Below are 21,262 nucleotides of genomic sequence, written 5' to 3' on the forward strand. Positions count from 1 at the left end.
GGCAGGAACAGGGCTCCTGGGGGTGGGGGGCGGGGTCAGGGTTCCTGGGGGCGTGTGCGTGGGCTTCCTCCTCTAGCACGCAAGCAGGAGGTAGGGGAGAGCCAGGGGGAGGAGCCAAGCTGTCATGGCCACGCCCACTCTGCTGGCATCACCGTAGGAGGCTGTGCTGGGTGCTGCCAAAAAAAAGATGGGGGCCACAGATTAGTTACAAACTGCAAAGCCGAGCCTCCCTCAGACCTGGTGTAATACAGACCTGACCCAGGTCTGTCCTATCCCCTCCCACTCCTAAAATCAGCCTACTGCAGAACCCTGCTGTCCTATCCCCTCCCACTCCTAAAATCAGCCTACTGCAGAACCCCGCCTAGTACTCATCCTACAGGAAAAGCTCAAATCTCAGAAAATACAGATTAAACTGAGACACACTGCACACTTTGACTGACCAATCAGAGCCACACTGCACGCTTTGACAGACAAGATAAATGAGATTCATCCTCTGATTTCATCCTTTTCCTATTTAAACAGCATTTCTGTTTTATGCGCTCTGTTTGAAATATGAAAGGGTCACTCGTGTGAGCAGCGATGGCTGTGCAGAGAAACTCTCTCCACACACAAAGAGCGTAAAGGCTTCTCTTTAGCGAGCGTGGTTGCCACCTGTTCCTCTTCGTAGGGGACAGCCTGATAACAGCTCTGTGTCACGCCCACTTCCCGCAGAGGCATTTGAGGACGCTCCCTTAGTGGCTCTATTAAATATGACAGAATTTAATAACCATAACTCATTGCATCTAACAGCTATGGTACATAGTAAAATGACTTCTTTAAAATACCTTGTGTTCCAGTCATTAAGCAGAATAACGCAATACCAAGAGAAAGGTGCAGTGCATTTCAGTGGCCAGAGGAGGGCACACTTGAGGCAAATCAGCCCAGGTTCTGAAACCCAACACTGAGTTTAAAATAAAGGCCAGAAAAGTCATACTGAAGAGGAAGTGAAAAGGGTTCCTTCCTGTGTGGGGTGCAAATGTAGAACTCTCACTACCCCAGATGGTGCCGGAGGTAGTTCGTCATGGAAACGGTGCTGGTACTCACGGAGCAGTGGTATACTGGCCGACGCCCTGCCCAGCATGTTCACAGCCACGCAGGTATAGTTGCCATAGCGATCCTGGGTCATGTTGGTCATGGACAGCACAGATCGGGACCTGAGTGTCTGTATGTCTATACCCTGACCTCGAGTGAGCCTGAGGAGAGATCACACACACACACACACGCGCACGCACACACGCACGCACGCACGCACGCGCGCGCACACACACATACACACACGCATGTAAAATTTCAGGTGTACAGGTGTAGATGTGTAAGACGTTAGGTGTACTTGTGTAGCTGTGGAAGATGGTAGGTGTGCAAGATGCTAGGTGTGAAGGTGTAGGTGTATAAGATGGTAGGTGTGAAGGTGTAAGTGTATAAGATGCTAGGTGTACAGGTGTAGATGTAGAAGATGCTAGGTGTGAAGGTGTAGGTGTATAAGATGCTAGGTGTGGAGGTGTAAGTGTATAAGATGCTAGGTGTGGAGGTGTAAGTATATAAGTTAAGTTAAGGTTATTTTATATGGACATCACAATTACATTGGACAAACCAGATGCATTGCTTAAGTGTTTTAGCATACATGCTAATTCTCAACACTTGTCCACAGGAGGCTTTGGGGGGAAAAAAAAAAACACACAAAAACAATAAGATGCTAGCTGTATAGGTGTAGCTGTGGAAGATGCTAGGTGTACAGGTGTAGGTGTATAAGATGCTAGGTGCACAGGCGTAGCTGTGGAAGATGCTAGGTGTACAGGTGTAGGTGTATAAGATGCTAGGTGCACAGGCGTAGCTGTGGAAGATGCTAGGTGTACAGGCGTAGGTGTATAAGATGCTAGGTGTGAAGGTGTAGGTGTATAAGATGCTAGGTGTCCAGGCATAGATGTATAAGATGCTAGGTGTGAAGGGGTAGGTGTACAGGTGTAGGTGTATAAGATGCTAGATGTCCAAGTGCAGATGTACAAGATGTTACCTGTACAGGTGTGGGTGTATAAGATGCTAGGTGTGTAGGTGTAAGTGCATAAGATGCTAGGTGTACAGGTGTAGGTGAATAAGATGCTAGGTGTGAAGGCGTAGGTGTATAACAGTGGTTTTCATTTCAGGCCAGAAAGGGCCGGTGTGGGTGCAGACTTTTGTTCCAACAAAGCAGTTACACACCTGATTCTACTAATCAAGGTCCTTAGTAAAGACTCCAAAGGTTGATTAGTAGAATCAGGTGTGAAACTGCTTGGTTTGAACAAAAGCCTGCACCCACACCGGCCCTTTCTGGCCCGAGTTGAGAACCACTGGTGTATAAGATGGTAGGTGTACAGGTGTAGGTGCATAAGATGCTAGGTGCGAAGGTGTAGGTATATAAGATACTAGGTGCGAAGGTGTAGGTATATAAGATGCTAGGTGTGAAGGTGTAAGTGTATAAGATGCTAGGTGTACAGGTATAGGTGTATAAGATGCTAGGTGTGCAGGTGTAGGTGTATAAGATGCTAGGTGTGCAGGTATGGACAAGCTTACCGCTTGGTTCCTCTGTACCACTCGAATGCGGGTGTGGGGACACCCAGGGCCTCGCACCTGAGCAGGGCGCTGCGGGCCACGCCCACCCCAGTGAACTTGATCTCATGGATGCTGGGCGGGTCTGGGGGGCGAGAGGGGCCAGTTCCTGAACACAGTATCCAGTACTGAACCGACTACAGCACAATTAGCCAACCAGAGCAACAGACCAATTAACCAGTCAGAACCACAGCACAATTAAATAATCAGAACCACAGAGCAATTAACCAGTCAGAACCACAGCACAATTAACCAATCAACCACAGAGTAATTAACCAATAAGAAATACAGCACAATTCAGCAATCAATCACAGCACAATTAATCAATCAGAACCACAGCAAAATTAATCAATCAGGACCACAGCACAATTAACCAATCAACTATGGGTTGCGGGTGACTGACTCAGTGTGAGCTGGAAGCGTGTCAGTGCGGGTGACTGACTCAGTGAGAGCTGGAAGCGTGTCAGTGCGGGTGACTGACTCAGTGAGAGCTGGAAGCGTGTCAGTGCGGGTGACTGACTCAGTGAGAGCTGGAAGCGTGTCAGTGTGGGTGACTGACTCAGTGAGAGCTGGAAGCCTGTCAGTGTGGGTGACTGACTCAGTGTGAGCTGGAAGCGTGTCAGTGCGGGTGACTGACTCAGTGTGAGCTGGAAGCCTGTCAGTGCGGGTGACTGACTCAGTGAGAGCTGAAAGCGTGTCAGTGCGGGTGACTGACTCAGTGAGAGCTGGAAGCGTGTCAGTGCGGGTGACTGACTCAGTGAGAGCTGAAAGCGTGTCAGTGCGGGTGACTGACTCAGTGAGAGCTGGAAGCGTGTCAGTGCGGGTGACTGACTCAGTGTGAGCTGGAAGCGTGTCAGTGCGGGTGACTGACTCAGTGAGAGCTGAAAGCCTGTCAGTGCGGGTGACTGACTCAGTGAGAGCTGAAAGCCTGTCAGTGCGGGTGACTGACTCAGTGAGAGCTGAAAGCGTGTCAGTGTGGGTGACTGACTCAGTGAGAGCTGGAAGCGTGTCAGTGCGGGTGACTGACTCAGTGAGAGCTGAAAGCCTGTCAGTGCGGGTGACTGACTCAGTGAGAGCTGGAAGCGTGTCAGTGCGGGTGACTGACTCAGTGTGAGCTGAAAGCGTGTCAGTGTGGGTGACTGACTCAGTGTGAGCTGGAAGCGTGTCAGTGCGGGTGACTGACTCAGTGTGAGCTGGAAGCGTGTCAGTGTGGGTGACTGACTCAGTGAGAGCTGAAAGCGTGTCAGTGCGGGTGACTGACTCAGTGTGAGCTGAAAGCCTGTCAGTGCGGGTGACTGACTCAGTGAGAGCTGAAAGCGTGTCAGTGCGGGTGACTGACTCAGTGTGAGCTGGAAGCGTGTCAGTGCGGGTGACTGACTCAGTGTGAGCTGAAAGCGTGTCAGTGCGGGTGACTGACTCACAGTTGACTGTGACTCTCAGGGACTTGGTGTTGGGGGCAGAGGCGTCGTTCTGGGCGATGCACTCGTACTCTCCAGCCTGGTCTTTGGTGATGCCGCTGATGTTCAGCTCCTCTCCAGACTGGTACTTCATGGCTGAAAGAAGAACCATCAAACAGCAAACCCACACCAGGCCTGTGTCAAATGACAATGTGCACGTCGGTGTGTGTAAGTGTGTGCAGTGTGTGTACAGGTGTGCATACAGGTGTTTAAGTGTGACTGTGTACAGGTGTGTGTGTAAGTGTGACTGTGTACAGGTGTGTGAGTGTGTGTAAGTGTGACTGTACAGGTGTGTGTGTAAGTGTGACTGTGTACAGGTGTGTGAGTGTGTGTAAGTGTGACTGTTTACAGGTGTGTGAGTACAGGTGTGTGTAAGTGTGACTGTGTGTACAGGTGTGTGTACAGGGGTGTGTGTGTGTAAGTGTGACTGTGTGTACAGGTGTGTTCACAGCTCACCTAAAGGGGTGATGTGTCTCCAGGAGATGGTGGGCTCTGGCCGGCCGCTGGCCATGCAGAACAGGGACACGTTTCCCCCCTCATTCACCGTCACATCCGACGACACGTCGTATATCCTGGGCGGGACTGCGGGGCAGAGAGAGCACAGAGACGCGTGGGATTAAAGGGATGAGGGGCAGAGAGAGCACAGAACGCGTGGGATTAAAGGGGTGATGAGCAGGCCTGAGGGGCAGAGAGCACAGACACGCGTGGGATTAAAGGGATGATGGGCAGGTGAGGGGCAGAGAGCACAGACACGCGTGGGATTAAAGGGATGATGGGCGGGACTGAGGAGGCAGAGAGAGCAGACACGCGTGGGATTAAAGGGATGATGAGCAGGACTGAGGGGCAGAGAGCACAGTGGGATTAAAGGGATGATGAGCAGGACTGAGGAGGCAGAGAGAGCACAGACACGCGTGGGATTAAAGGGATGATGAGCAGGACTGAGGGGCAGAGAGAGAGCACAGACACGTGGGATTAAAGGGATGATGCAGCAGCCTCTATGCAGCACGCACTTAACACGTAATAAACAGACTGCTTAAAAAAGTGAATGTAGCAGTAGTGCAGGCTATGTGCAGAAGTCACGCAGTGCAGGAATTAAACCATTATATCTGACAAGCCATTGGGCAAGATCAGAGCCCACAGTCTGATCGACAGGCAAACCAGCCACTCAGATACCGTCTCACAGGAATCTGACAGGAATGAGTACTGACACCTACAGCCTATCAGCTCCACAGACAGGTATACTGACACCTACAGCCTATAAGCTCCACAGACAGGTAAACTGACACCTAAAGCCTGTCAGTTCCACAGACAGGTAAATATACAGCTCCACAGGCAGGTAGATTGATAGTTATAGCCCTATGGGCAGCTAGATACATGCCTACAGTCTCCCGTTTCTCAACACATTGTGATAAAAAGGTGAGTGGCAGTCCTGTACCTCAGTTATTAGGGCATCGCAAATGAGATCTGAAACAGGACATGACACTTCTGAGCAGTGTGGAGTGGGCAGTGGGCAGTGAGGAATGGGCAGAGGGCAGTGAGCTCTGTGGATTGGGCAGTGAGGAATGGGCAGAGGGCAGTGAGCTCTGTGGAGTGGGCAGTGTAGAGTGGGCAGTGTGGAGAGGGCAGTGGGCAGTGTGGAGTGGGTAGCAGGCAGTGTGGAGTGGGCAGTGTGCAATGGGGAGAGGGCAGTGGGCAGTGTGCAGTGAGCAGTGGGCAATCTGGAGAGGGCAGTGGGGAGTGGGCAGTGAGGAAAGGGCAGAGGGCAGTGAGCTCTATGGAGTGGGCAGTGAGGAATGGGCAGAGGGCAATGAGCTCTGTGGAGTGGGCAGTGGGCAGTGAGCTGCGTAGAGTGGGCAGTGAGGAATGGGCAGAGGGCAGTGAGCTCTGTGGAGTGGGCAGTGTAGAGTGGGCAGTGGGGGGGGGGGGAGTGTGGAGCGGGCAGTGGACAGTGTGTAGTGGACAGTGTGTAGTGGGCAGTGTGGAGTGGGTGGTGTGGAGCGGGCAGTGGACAGTGTGTGGAGTGGGTAGTGTGGAGTGGGCAGTGTGGAGTGGAGCAGGCAGTGGACAGTGTGGAGTGGGTAGTGTGCAGTGGGTGGTGTGGAGCGGGCAGTGGACAGTGTGTAGTGGGCAGTGTGTAGTGGGCGGTGTGGAGCAGGCAGTGGACAGTGTGTAGTGGGCGGTGTGGAGTGGGTGGTGTGGAGCAGGCAGTGGACAGTGTGGAGTGGGAAGTGTGGAGTGGGCAGTGGGCAGTGTGGAGTGGGCAGTGAAGGGGCTGTACGTTCAGGGAACATAACGCCCACGCTCCTGTAGCACGGTTCTTATGATACGCAGCTATGCATCATGCAATGATGCTCCTAAACATAGATATAAACAAAATAAAAAAACAAAAAAATAAAAGATACCAACCTGTAATACCAACAACAGCAATACATGAAGAGAGAAGTGTCACAGTCCATCAGCGTGCTACTGGATGGCGAGGGCAAAGTGGTCTGTGGTTAGATTTAAGGAGGCCCCCTATGGGGTTTACCTTCTGTTCCACACAGCTGAAGGGGCGCATGACCCTGCAGAAGGGATGTGCTGTTACCAGGGTTACCATGGTTAGCACAGGTCTCACGGGGGTGTAGGAGAAGTCAAGCTTAATCTCTGAATAAATATGGTAGACTCCTGAGCCACTCTCACAGGCTGATCTCATTGTGAGGTCACAATAACCACTGTTTCCCTTCCAATCAAGTTCAGGGATAAAGACTCTGGACTCCCGAGCCACACTCACAAGCTGAATGGCTGTGATGACCCCTGATACCAGTTCATTCAGAACTTCAGGAGTTCAGAACAGGGCTACGGTCAGGTGTCAGAACTCACTACGCATGCATGTGCCCGTGGTTTACTCCTCTTTTAAATTTATATCATGGAAAAATAATTCACCAGACTCTTCAGATACATGGTATTTAATGTTGTTGTTTACCCAATACCCATCCTTTAATTGCCCTTTAAACCTGCTGAAAGAGGCACTGCTAGCAGTTCATGGCTGGCACTGCATATGTGCCAATCACGTGTGGCAGCCAGAAAAATCTCAGACAGAAATTCTGAGCACCAATGAAATTTGTGACATTCTGTTCCCCAATCATGGGTGATTCTGCAATCATGGCCAATTGAAAAATCAATGATGGATTTCTTTGGGAGGTCATAAGACGGACATAAAGGCTTCCAAAAAGCAGGACAGGAGGGGTCTGCAGTTCTGGTCTTAATGTCTATTTATTAGACCCATTTCTCCCCCTGCCACCCTTTACATTCAATGTTTCCATTCACTGCTAAATCTGTCACAACTTTCGGAACGTGAAGGAGCAGCTTGCTCTGGGGTTTTGGGAGATTTTAGTGCCAGTGAGATTCATCCCTCTGTGGCAGAGAAAGGGGGGGGGGGGGGGGGGGGTGAAAGGGAGGGGGTGGCGTTCTCTCCATATGTTCTCAACAGGAAGTCTCATCTTCAACATGTCAGAAAACAAAGGCTTCCCAGAAGAAAAAGAGAAGCCACATTCTGCAGCGTGGCACAGACACAGCCTCCGGGACGAGATGATCAGCAGGGACTCCCCACCACACTGACAGCCCGCTGCAGAAAGACTGCACCACCACACCGACAGCCCGCTGCAGAAAGACTGCACCACCACACCGACAGCCCGCTGCAGAAAGACTGCACCGCCACACCGACAGCCCGCTGCAGAAAGACTGCACCGCCACACCGACGGCCCGCTGCAGAAAGACGGCACCGCCACACTGACGGCCCGCTGCAGAAAGACGGCACCGCCACACTGACGGCCCGCTGCAGAAAGACTGCACCGCCACACTGACAGCCCGCTGCAGAAAGACTGCACCGCCACACTGACAGCCCGCTGCAGAAAGACTGCACCGCCACACCGACGGCCCGCTGCAGAAAGACTGCACCGCCACACTGACAGCCCGCTGCAGAAAGACTGCACCACCACACTGACAGCCCGCTGCAGAAAGACTGCACCACCACACTGACAGCCCGCTGCAGAAAGACTGCACCGCCTCACCGACGGCCCGGCTGTGGATAGACCGATGCTAATGCTAACAGCTCACTCTGCACACTGATGCTAATGTCAATGCTAACTGCTCCCACTGCACACTAATGCTAATGCTAACAGCTCACACTGCATACTGATGCTAATGCTAACTGCTCACACTGCACACAGATGCTAATGCTAACAGCATACACTGCACACCGATACTAATGCTACCAACTCACTCTGCACACTGATGCTAATGCTAACAGCGAACACTGATGTTAATACAAAAAGCTCCCACTGCACACTGATGCTAATGCTAACAGTGTACGCTGCACACTGATACTAATGCTAACAGCTCACACTGCACACTGATGCTAATGCTAACAGTGTATGCTGCACACTGATACTAATGCTAACAGCTCACACTGCACACTGATGCTAATGCTACCAGTTCACTCTGCACTTAGTACTATGCAGAATTCCTCAGTGGCACCATTAAAACACACGGACTGGCTTTTAAATGTGCCCTGAGAGGATTTCACAGCGACCTTACTGCCCGCACACCGTCCAATCACAGCTCAGTGACCTCACTGCCCGCACACCATCCAATCACAGCGACCTCACTGCCCGCACACCATCCAATCACAGCTCAGTGACCTCACTGCCCGCACACCATCCAATCACAGCGACCTCACTGCCCGCACACCATCCAATCACAGCTCAGTGACCTCACTGCCCGCACACCATCCAATCACAGACCTCACTGCCCGCACACCGTCCAATCACAGCTCAGTGACCTCACTGCCCAGCCTATACTCTACCTCCTTCTTACTCTCCCTCAATCTGTCTTTCACCCCCCACTCTGTCTCTCTCATTCGTCCCCTCTTTCTCTGTCTCTCTCTCCCTCTCATTTTCTCTTATCGCCACCCCTCCCCCGCACTCGTTTGGCAGATCATACAGCACAGACTCAAGCTCTGCTGCTTATAATAATCATTTACATCATTTCCTGTAAATCATTCATGAACAGCAGTGAACATTTTCAATGAAATTTAAATTAAGCTCAATTGGCAGGACAGATAAAATAGTATTTATAAAGTTCCCCAATCAAATGAATGAATAAATGACAGGCAAACCTAATATTTACGTGATATTTCCTAAAGGTTGATTCTCAGCTAAAATGTTATTTAGCTGATCTACAGTGAATGAACTTAGAATACAGGCGTAATAGGCGTAATAGAGGTGTAATAAACGTGCCATTAAAGTGTAATAAGGAATCAGCCCCACGTTTACAGGAGAAATAAGGACCCCTTAAGGACTGAGATGGAGTAAGATTTGTGTAAAAGCTGTGTGTGTGTGATAATGGGTAGTAGTAGGAGACAGACAGTAATCCAAGGAAATCCTCAGTACTTTGTTCAAATCCATGAGGGAAAAGAGAATGGATGGTCTCCATAGTGATAGATAGGGTGCATGGTCTCCATGGTGATAAATAGGGCACACAGTCTCCATGGTGATAAATTGGGTGCATGGTCTCCATAGTGATAAGCTGTCTGGTCTCCATGGGAATGTCTCTAGCTCCAGGTGCTGTCCTTCCACATCATGTTACTCTCTCTAACAGGCATTTATCCAATAACCACAACCTTAACCCTCTCCCCTTGGGTTCACACACCCCTACTGCCCCACTCTGCTCCTACTACCCACACACTGCCCCTACTCACACCCCTACTGCCCCATACTCACACCCCTACTGCCCCACTCTGCTCCTACTGCCCCCACACTGCCCCTCACACCCCTACTGCCCCACACTGCCCCTACTCACACCCCTACTGCCCCACACTGCACCACTGCCCCCACACTGCCCCTACTCACACCCCTACTGCCCCACACTGCCCCTACTCACACCCCTACTGCCCCACTCTGCTCCTACTACCCCCACACTGCCCCTACTCACACCCCTACTGCCACACACTGCCCCTACTCACACCCCTACTGCCCCACACTGCCCCTACTCACACCCCTACTGCCCCACTCTACTCCTACTGCCCCCACACTGCCCCTACTCACACCCCTACTACCCCCCACACTGCCCCTACTCACACCCCTACTGCCCCTACTCACACCCCTACTGCCCCACACTGCCCCTACTCACACCCCTACTGCCCCACTCTGCTCATACTGCCCCTACTCACACCCCTACTGCCCCACACTGCCCCTACTCACACCCCTACTGCCCCACACAGCCCCTACTCACACCCCTACTGCCCCACACTGCCCCTACTCACACCCCTACTGCTCCACACTGCCCCAACTCACACCCCTACTGCCCCACACAGCCCCTACTCACACCCCTACTGCCCCACACAGCCCCTACTCACACCCCTACTGCCCCACATTGCCCCTACTCACACCCCTACTGCCCCACACAGCCCCTACTCACACCCCTACTGCCCCACAGGAGTAATGCAGGTGTGTACCTTTCACACTGAAACAAGTGTGAAAGGTACACACTTGTTTCAGTGTACCTTACATTTATTTAGCAGATGCTTTTATCCAAAGCGACATACAAAAGTGCATTTCATGGTCATTGGACAACTACAAAACACAGGTTCAGTAAAGTACAATAAGGTGTAGAGCAGGTGTGTACCTTTGACGCTCAGGAAGATGTGGTTGGACTGCGGGTTGAGGTTGTTCTGCACGATGCAGGTGTACCGGCCCTCGTCGCTGACGTCCACCTTCTGAATCTGCAGGCTGTACTCGTGCTTATTCCCGCCTCCCGTCACCACGGAAACGCGGGGATCCGCAGACCATTTGTCATCTCCCGTGAACATGATGCTGGAGCGGTTGAGCCACGCCCCCTTTGACAGCCCGTCCAATAGGTAACACCTGGAACGCGAAACAGGAAGCAGGAAGGCGATTTCAGAACCACCAGAACCCTTCTCTGTTAGAACACTATAGCAGAACCACCAGAACCCTTCCCCATTAGAACACTATAGCAGAACCACCAGAACCCTTCTGTTAGAACACTATAGCAGAACCACCAGAACCCTTCTGTTAGAAAACTATAGCAGAACCACCAGAACCCTTCTGTTAGAACACTATAGCAGAACCACCAGAACCCTTCTCTGTTAGAACACTGCTGTGTTTTCAGTTCTGTCCACTGGAAAACTGGAAGGACTAAAGCAGATGTTGGCCTCCCACCCCCCTTTTCCCAAGAAGAACTTGATACAAAAACAGCCAGCTAAAGAGCTGTTCCCTTAATTATCACCAAGATTACGGAGATAAAAGAAATGTCTTCAGTTATGATTACCAGCATTTCCCCTGCCAGCAATCGCCATGACAACGAGGTCCAGGCACAGCACATCTTTCACCGAATATGAAAGGTCCAAATTACTGTGATCTTTTAATATATTCAAAAATAAAATGGAATAGGCACACTTTAAAGGATCCAGGCTAATTAAACAGTCATTTCCTGCATTAAAATGGCTTCTCTGTGAACTCGGCTCCTGGCTCTATTGTGTTAAATGCACAGTTCGGCCCACGACGGCAAATATTACAGCGTTGCAAAATGAAATGAAAATGTGCTTTCAGGAGCAGAGCTCTCCGCTGGTCCTGGACTGACTGGGCGTGTCTGAGGACACAGGAAGCGCATTTGGCCTGACTGGGCGTGTCTGAGGACACAGGAAGCGCATCTGGCCTGACTGGGCGCGTCTGAGGACACAGGAAGCGCATCTGGCCTGACTGGGCGTGTCTGAGGACACAGGAAGCGCATCTGGCCTGACTGGGCGTGTTTGAGGACACAGGAAGTGCATGGCTGAGCAGGGCTTCACCTGCAGAAAGGACACACCTGCACTGTGTGCGTTTCTGAGCCTCTGTGTAAAGTGGCCTTTTCTCCAGTGGCCATTTCCCAGGCTTTCTTCTTTTCAAGCCCCCTAGGAAGTAGAACTACGGTGGCCCAAAGGGGAAAAAAGCATATTCAAAAATTCAAAAGGTAAATAAATTAAATACAGGAAATCGTACTTTTCTAGTCAAGATATTATGCTTCTTTTGCCTTTTGGTAATTATTGTCAATTTCCTTGTTTAATCAATAGCATTTTTTTTATTTTTAAAGTACTTCATATGAAAAAAATTAATATTTATGTGATTAATGTTGTAATATTTTTCCCCCAAGTTTGCAGTTTTGTGCTTCAGTGGAAATCCCAACACAGACTGAATTCGCTGCATGGGACAAGGGGCGCACAATGTTTACAGTACCACCCTCGTCCTCCAGAGGGCATCAGTGAGACCAAGCAAAACAAAACCCCACACCCCCGCTACTGCTTTCAGGTCAGGGCACACAAGCACCACCTGAGCAGAACTACATCACTACCTCATAACACAAGTCCCAGGCTGTGCAGAGCGGCGGCTTCTGTTCAGAATCTGCCTGATCCTGCTCTACAGCCCAGTCTTATTTTCGGTAGAAATGAGGGCACAGCCATGTTTATACCAGTAGACACATGCTACGCTCTCTGGAAACATTAAGACTGCCCACCACTAATGCTGCCCACCATCACCTAAAAAGCTACAAAATCACAACGCAGAAGCTCTAATCAATCATGGAAGATGATGGCACAAGTGGGTAAAATAATAATAATAATAATGATAATGTAGCAGCAGTCCTTGTTGGTTAGCAGCAGGTACAGAAGCTCCCGAGTCCTCTCTGCAGGACGTGGGCAGACTGAGCAAGGTGGCATCGCAGGGCCAGGCCAGGTCCTGTGGCGTTGTCTAAAAGTAGACGTTCATCTGTTCGCACTCTCCCTCGTCTTCTCCCTGCCAGGGTTGCCTCATATCGCTATGCATTCCAAACGGAGAACAACACAGTTTAAGAGGCAGGCTAACAACCTAACAAGCTAAGCTAGCAACATTCACAGCTTCTGCCTGCATCTCAGTTATTCAATGCCACTCCACTCCTGTCCAGCTGAGTGGCCACAATAAAATGAATGGCAGAAGGAATTAATGAATCGTTGCATCTTCCAGATGCTCAAAGTGCTTTGCTGATGAGGAGGGACTCACCTCACCCACCAACAAAGTGTAGCACCCACCTGGGTGATGCACGGCAGCCATTTTGCGCCAGAATGCTCACCACACATCAGCTGAGGTGGAGAACAATTTTTAGCCAATGAAACTGGGGGATGATTAGGTGGCAGGCTGAGAGAGCCAGGTTAGTAATTTAGCCAGGACACCGGGGAACCCCCTCCTCAGTGATGAGTGCAATGGTGTCTTTAATGACCACAGTGAGTCAGGAACTTGGTCTAACGTCTCATCCGAAAGACACCATCTCCTACAGCACAGTGTCCCCTTTATTGCACTGGAGCACTGTGGTTGATTTGACCAGAGGGAAGATCGCCCCCTGCTGGGACACAAACACCCCTTCCAGCAGAAACTTAGCATCCCCAGGAGATCTCTCAGCCAAATACTAACCAAATCCAGTGTTAACTAATCAGAACAGTGGTTTTGCCACAAATCGCTCTTAGTGGTTCCGATAAATGTCAAGGGTCACACAAGCTGAATAGGAATAGGATAGGAGTGATGAGGTACAGAAAGTGATGTTGAGTGAAGAACAGAATGAAGATATTGTGGAACTGATAGTAGAAACTTGGGGACAGGAATTGAATTGTGGGTAACAGGAAGAGGATACTGAACAACAGGAAGTAGGCAGGGGAGAACAGGAAGTGGATTGTCAACACACTGTGGACTTTTGTAGTCCATGTAACCATGTTGATAACTGCTGTAGCTAAGTACACGTTGCCATGGTGAAAATCACTCTGGGGCCTTACAGCCTCCATGACCATAACAAGCAGCGCTTTAATGCCAAAATCCAGGGAAGAGTCTGTCCCCTAAACTAACCCCATGACCATAACAAGCAGCTCTTTATTCCAGGGAATGGTCTGTCCCCTAAACGAACTCCATGATAAGCAAAACACTAACGATTCATCGCCAACGTTTCTACTCATACTACTCATCGCCTACTTCTACTCAAGTTCACTTTAGATCTTTTTTTTCCCCGACCCGATATTTCCACCCATTTACACCATACAGATGATGCGTGTTCAGCGTGTTCAGCGTGTTCAGCGTGTTCAGCTTTTCTACAATAATGGCACTTTAATGGAAAACATCATCCCCACTGATTATGCCCAGAACCTACATATATTTTTAATACTCAAAAAATAAAACACTCCTTTACTTGAATGAAAACACTGCGATGGCATAAGTCACGAAACTATTTTAATCAAATATCCAATTTTAGGGGCAACCTGTCATTTCCCCAGCAGCACTACAGGAACCACCTCACCTTTTACACATTTACAACATGGAGAAATCAACAGTGTTTGTATGAGAAGAATCCTAATCACAGCCCACATTTCGGTATGCTGAGCAGGTTATTACTAACATATATTTACATATGGCTTATGGCATCCCTGACTGCAAGATACAGCTAGATTCAGCTGTAGAATTTACTTCTGTTTATATGGGTAAGTTTGAGTGAGTAAGAGAGTGAGAAAGTGAGAGAGAGTGAGTGAGAGAGAGAGTGTGTGAGTGAGTGCGTGCGTGAGTGAGTGAGTGTGTGAGTGAGTGCGTGAGAGAATGAGTGAGTGAGTAAGCAAGTGAGAGAGTGAGGGCATGAGTTAGTGAGTGAGTGAGTGTATGAGTGTGCGAGGGTAGCCAGTTTTTCCCAGGGGAGTCCATGCATTGCGTTCATGATAGTTGGCACCACTCAACCAGGACCACTGACAGACTGGCACTGACCCATGACAACTGACCTAGGACTACTGACAAAGTGGTACTACCCAAGGGACAGTGACACAGGACCACTGACCCAGGACCACCGACAGACTCTCATGTGCAGTTTTATTTGTGTAGCTTTATGCCATAAGCTGTGAAATTATGCTGCCAATAAGATAAATGGACTTGATGGATTTGCACAGGGGAGAACATTAGCAGATGCTGAAGCCAAAAGTAAAGGTGATTAGCATTTGCTGCCGACATAATGAAACCACGTTCTTCCCCTTTTCTCAAAAACCATAATGGAAGGGCACGGATGAATTAACCTCTCAGCTCCCTGAAACGCGCTTTTCCAATACAATAAAATTACATTCACTGGCATTCATATTTACACTCAGACCACAGAGCTGAACATTGAGAAACAGTTATTGTAATAATGTACTTTATATGTTGAAGGAATAACTTTGGTTTTTTTGTGAGGAAAAACTCATTTCAATGTTCCTTCATTCCCAGCAGTTGTAATTATAAACCCAGAAAAACAGAACACAATGCACAACAGCCTATTACTGCCCTACTGCAAAATCAGCACTAAACATGCTAATGCTCTATTACTGCCCTACTGCAAAATAAGCGCTAAACATGCTAATGCTCTATTACTACCCTACTGCAAAATCAGCGCTAAACATGCTAATGCTCTATTACTACCCTACAGCAAAATCAAAGCCAAACATGCTAATGCTCTATTACTACCCTACAGCAAAATCAGCGCCAAACATGCTAATGCTCTATTACTGTACTACTGCAAAATCAGCACTGAACATGCTAATTCTCCATTACCACCCTACAGCAAAATCAGTGCCAAACATGCTAATGCTCTATTACTGTGTTACTGCAAAATCAGCACTAAACATGCTAATGCTCTATTACTGCCCTACTGCAAAATAAGCGCTAAAATGGAAATAATATATTAACATGAACAGCAGCACCTTTAAACCTGCAGACCATCCCTGTTCATAGTCCGGAGTATGTCTTGTGTACTGGTGGAAATTCTGTGGGAATGTTTCTGGAATGTTGCAGAATGCTGCACTGCAGAAAGGCTGTTTTAACGATGCAGGAATGCTGTGGGATCTTTCTGGACACTGTTACAACAATGTGGGAATTCTTTGGGAATGTTGCAGGAGCAGAGCAGGAATTTTACAGAAATGCTGTGGGATCTTTCTGGATACAGTTACAACAATGTGGGAATTCTTTGGGAATGTTGCAGGAGCAGAGTAGGAATTTTTCAGGAATGCTGTGGCATCTTTCTGGATACAGTCACAACAATGTGGGAATTCTTTGGGAATGTTGCTGTGGCAGTGCAGCGGGAAAAATTTGCAGGGAGAGAGTGCGCTGTGTAAATGGCTCATAAGTGCTGTGGGGAGAGTGCATTGTGGGTAGAGAGCACTGTGTAAATGGCTCAAACGCGCGGTTGGAACAGCGGGGGCTTGTGTGCGCTACCGCGTGTGGATGACTGGCGGACTGACACGCCAGGAGGAGCGCGGGCGGCCGTGATGTCATCCCTCCTGCAGCTGAGAGAGGGAGGCGAGCGTGCGAAGAGTAAACAATGCCCTTATTGGACGGTGGAGAGAGCCTCAGCATGCAGTCCCGTCACACGGAGAGAGAACAATAGCAGCACAGCCAGCACTGATCAGCTAACCTGAGTCACAACTCACAGGCATGAGCCCACTGAGCTCTCAGCCAGAACACACACTTACAATCACTGTGTGTGTGTGTGTGTGTGTGTGTGTATGTGTGTGTGTGTGTGTGAGAGAGTGAGTGTGTGTGTGTGGGTGTGAGAACTACTCACAGGCATGAACCCACGGAGCTCTCAGCCAGAACACACACACACTTACAATCACTGCACATTTTACACATGAAGGACCAGTGTGTGTGTGTGTGTGTATGTGTGTGAGAGAGTGTGTGCATGTGTGAGTGTGTGTGTGAGAGTTAGAGAGAGAGTGTGTACGTGTGTGTGAGTGTGGGTGTGAGTCAGAACTCACAGGCGTGAGCACACTGAGCTCTCAGCCAGAACACACACTTACAATCACTGTGTGTGTGTGTGTATGTATGTGTGTGCTTGTGTGTGTGTGTGTGTGTGAGTGCGTGTGTATGTGCGTGCGAGTGTGTGTAGACGTGTGCTTGTGTGAGAGTGAGTATGAGAGTGTGAGAGTGAGTGTGTAAACAAACGTTTGTGTGTGGGTGCGTGCGGGCATGAGTGTCTGTATGTGTGCTTGTGTGAGAGTGTGTGTGTGTGTGTGTGTGTGTGTGAAAAAAAGTGTGTGTGTAGTTTAGCATGGGGTGAATCTGATCCTCAACCAGTTGTTAAGGCAGATAGAAATTCATACAATGTTCAGGTACTGTTTTTCCACTTTTAATGTTGAAGTCTAATCTCGAAATTGGGTCATAAAGTTAAAGTTGGTTTTTAAAAGATACTTCGATTCACTTGCCAGTATTTTTTTTTATTTTTTTATTTAAAATTCCCAATCAAAATCAGGTAATTTCTGCTTTTTTTGTTTAATTTCCCAAACCTTTTCATGCACAGAGTGTCTTTTTCCCAGTAAGAACACTGCAAGTGCTTCAGCACATAACACAGTAACGCCATTTCCCAAAATGGCCACAAGATTGACCCAGCATCCTGAATGAACCTCCTGTGGTGGATCATGCGTTTTATCTGCCTCAGGTAAATAACATTAGAAAAACAAAAGTAGCACTCCCAGCAAACTCATCACAGTGCCCAGGCTACAAGCCGATCAGGGACAGGGCAAGGCCACCATTTTATCTGGGCTTTACTACATTCATTATAGCTGCTAAGGCCATTCTCTACAAGAGGGCTGCCCCAGCCTTGTTTTCTTGTTGATACCTGTACCATCCTGTAGGTTTTCATTCCAGCCATAACAAAGCACACCCCTTTCAACAGCTAGAGGTTGAGCTACTGATTATAAGAATCAGGTGTGCCAAATTAAGGTTGAAATGAAAACCAAACAGGACGGTAGATCTCCAGGAACAGGGTTCTGCAGCCCTACTTTATAAAATTACAATAAACCCCATGTTTTATTGTTCTCTGACCTAAATGATGTCGGACTAGGCGCGCTAATGTAGCGTCCTGCCACGCGGCATCCAAAGCCGGACCCAGGTGCGCACGGAGCCCTATTCCCGCCAGGCTGGTGAGGGCAGGCGAGCATTACGGCTAACTAGCGCGTTCCGCTCGGCAGCGGGAAAAATGGCTTTGTGCGAACCCGACGGGGTTTAGACGCTAAATGTGTTTCCCCCCCAAACTGCATAAATCGACCCTTCTACTTCACTCTACCATCGCGTTTTACTAAATTGGGTTATTGCATATTCAAATTACCAGGCTCTGTCGTCGTTTGTTGTTGTTGATCCCTCCCATTGCCTCTCAGTGCAGCCTATTTTAGTTTTCCTGCAGTTACCCCTACATGCTTACCAATAAACACTGCAATCTCATTAAGACCACAATTCATTTAGTAAAATTGCACCGCTGTATTGGATTTTTAGTGGGAGTGCCCCACACCTATCAGCAGCTGTGGGCTACGCCGAACATCGCTAAATGAAGCTTCCATTAGCCAGCTGGGAAACAGTGTGGGAACCAAGAGTACATTAAAATGCATGAATACAATTTAAATATAAATCTGACCGCAGACACAAATAATGCGAGCAGAATAACGATCATCCGCTGGACTGCCTGCTGAAGGGGGCGAATGCGTTCGCTGGACGTCTGTCAGAAAGCACATCACCCCAGTGCGTTCCCACCGCAGCTTGATTTACCGACATCGCTTCACACCACTGCTGCCAAACCTCAGCGGTGTGTGGAGCAATACAGTAATATTAATTCGGAACTAAATGTATTTAAGTAACATATATAGTCAGCTGCTTTCACCAGGTAAACAAAGCTATATGGCAACTTTGGGGCGGCTTTTAGGGTCTAGCACTGAAACGGCATACATTACTGTAACCACAATCTATTGTGAAATACTGTAACGGCCAATCATATCTGACCAAAGTTTGTGTAAATAAGAAATGGGTTTATACGGATGTAATAGGCTACGAATTATTTGATTTGGATCAAACAAACGATTACAGAAAAAACGGACCAGTTCATTACACGCGCCGAAAACGCAGAGGCTGAAGAGACACTCAGCGCGCGCAAGAGGAACGAGGCGTTTCGCAGAGCCAGTAAACTGTAACGAACGGACCGATACCAGCAGCGCTCGGGACCAGTGACAACCCGAATGAAAGAGGAAACTATTTAAATGCCAGAAGCGAAAATGCTATCAAATGGTTACTGGTAGCCAACTACTCATTCCACCCACAACCGTACAACCGTCTCTTTCCAAGCTAGCTGGCCATTTTTATTCGCCTCTCTCGTACCGTCTCTGCTGTCCTTAGTTCGTTGTGGACTAGTTGTTTGAATTTGTCCAACTTACCTCAGAAGAGCTGTGTCGCCTTGTCTACTGGTCACAGTATCTACAAGCGCACTCTCTCCGGATCGTCCAGCGGGTAAACTGGACGGCAGGAAACAGGTAAGAGTGAAAATTATACCAGCGAGAGACTGAAGAGAAAAAGACACTTCAGGCCGCCCTGCAACCATTATCCCCAGTTCCGTTAGAATAGCGCGCTATTCGTCCCTTTAAAAGAAAAAAAAATCTCAGCGCTCTTTCTCCCGGGTCGGCCCACCCTGAAAGCCGGGTCAGAGAGGGAGTTTCCCAGGTTTGTTCCTGTCAAAGCACCGCTACGTGAGAAAGTGCTTCACACACCATCTAGTGAGGGGATGGGAAATACGAAAGCCCGAGCAACAGACAACCCCCAGGCTTCGATCTCGTTGCCATGCTGCCGTTTCCCAGGCAACCCCGTACCAGCGGCTGATGGAGCGGCTGAAGCTGCTAGGGATAGCGGTAAAGCAAAACAACCCGAGACCCATTAAAGATATCGATTGAGCACGGACCCTCAGCCTATGCCTTGCGCCACATCCATTACGGTCGCGATCCTTCCAAATCAAAGCTAGCTATGCACACACCGGTCTGGGCAAAATCAATCATTCAAATAAACATTTAGTGGAAATTGAAATCAATGATTAAATAATTGACTGTTTATCTACCAATGAAGTGTGCAATTGCACTTTTGATTACAGCCAGTGAAAACCCATGCATTACGTATTATTTTTAAGATTGTGTGATTATGGTCTAGCGCAGTGGTGTCAAACTCGTGCCATGGAGGGCCGTGTGTATGCAGGTTTTCATTCCAACCAATTAATGCTGCCTTAATTGAGTCCAATTACTCATTCAGCCATATGCGTTTAACTGCATTGAAGCACAGAATATAAGAAATTTTTTATTTAGACAATGCGGGTCACCATAGACGTCGGGTCACCATTGTGCACAAACCTGCATCCCTAATTCAGCAAATAATTCAACTAATTATATAATCAAGATCTGAGGCTGGAATGAAAACCTGCATACACACGGCCCTCCATGGCACGAGTTTGTTACTCACTTAGGTTCCCAGAGGCCTTAATTGGCTGCTGATAGAAAGGAAACCGCAAATCCCAGCAGACACTGTGGCCCTCAAGGAGTTCTAGACTGGAATTGTGCCACTGATTCAATCAACATTTGGCCTTAACTTTGACCTCTAATTGAATGCATGTTTTTTTTCCTCTTTACAAAACAAAATTTGGCAAATTCAGTTATCACAAAAAATAACTCAAGTTGTGTTTGCAAAGATAAAGCCATACACTGAATACTGGCCTGGATTTAAGTTTGCTGGTTTAAGGCTGTTGCTTATATTATAAACAGTGTGATATATTTATGCTAAGCCCACTCGTGACCATGATGAACGCTGGTCTGTCTGCTCAGGAGCGACTTACCCTTCTGGTCTTTTTAGATCACCGACATCCCTGTCCTCCAAATGAAGAATGAATCCATAATCTCTGGATTTCCCTCTAAATCAGAGCAGTACTGTGAACACAAATGCTGAGGTCTGAGTTGGTGCTGGTGAGCAGAGAGATCTGCTGCACGATGAATTCTAACTCCGATCTTAATCGATCAATTAAAGCTGCCAATCAGTAACCTCAACTCACCTGGTTCTTTATGGTGAAAGATAAAACAGGCAGGCATTGCAGCTCTCCAGGACCAGGGTTGCAGTCCAAGACCGCAGATTCTCAGCCTAAAGCAGGCGTGTCAGACTCCAGTCCTGGAGAGCCGCAGTGTCTGCAGGTTTAACTCCAGTCCTGGAGGGCCACAGGGTCTGCAGGTTTAACTCCAGTCCTGGAGGGCCACAGGGTCTGCGGGTTTAACTCCAGTCCTGGAGGGCCACAGGGTCTGCGGGTTTAACTCCAGTCCTGGAGGGCCGCAG

The 21,262-nt window shown here is 48.7% G+C and overlaps 1 protein-coding gene across 1 annotated transcript; it reads right to left on the minus strand.

The window, feature by feature from the left end:
- Window positions 1-19,920, minus strand: LOC118228908 (neuronal growth regulator 1-like). Its single transcript, XM_035420491.1, has 7 exons — window positions 19,339-19,920; window positions 10,743-10,981; window positions 4,536-4,661; window positions 4,044-4,175; window positions 2,587-2,707; window positions 1,084-1,232; window positions 1-173 (listed from the first exon to the last, which is right to left on the minus strand). Exons 1-7 carry the CDS (start codon window positions 19,500-19,502, stop codon window positions 73-75), a joined length of 1,032 nt encoding a protein of 343 aa, XP_035276382.1. The 5' UTR covers window positions 19,503-19,920; the 3' UTR covers window positions 1-72.
- Between the last annotated feature and the right edge of the window lie 1,342 nt (window positions 19,921-21,262).

The sequence above is a fragment of the Anguilla anguilla genome, chromosome 6, assembly GCF_013347855.1.
Source record: "Anguilla anguilla isolate fAngAng1 chromosome 6, fAngAng1.pri, whole genome shotgun sequence".
In the NCBI taxonomy this organism is placed as follows: Eukaryota; Metazoa; Chordata; class Actinopteri; order Anguilliformes; family Anguillidae; genus Anguilla; species Anguilla anguilla.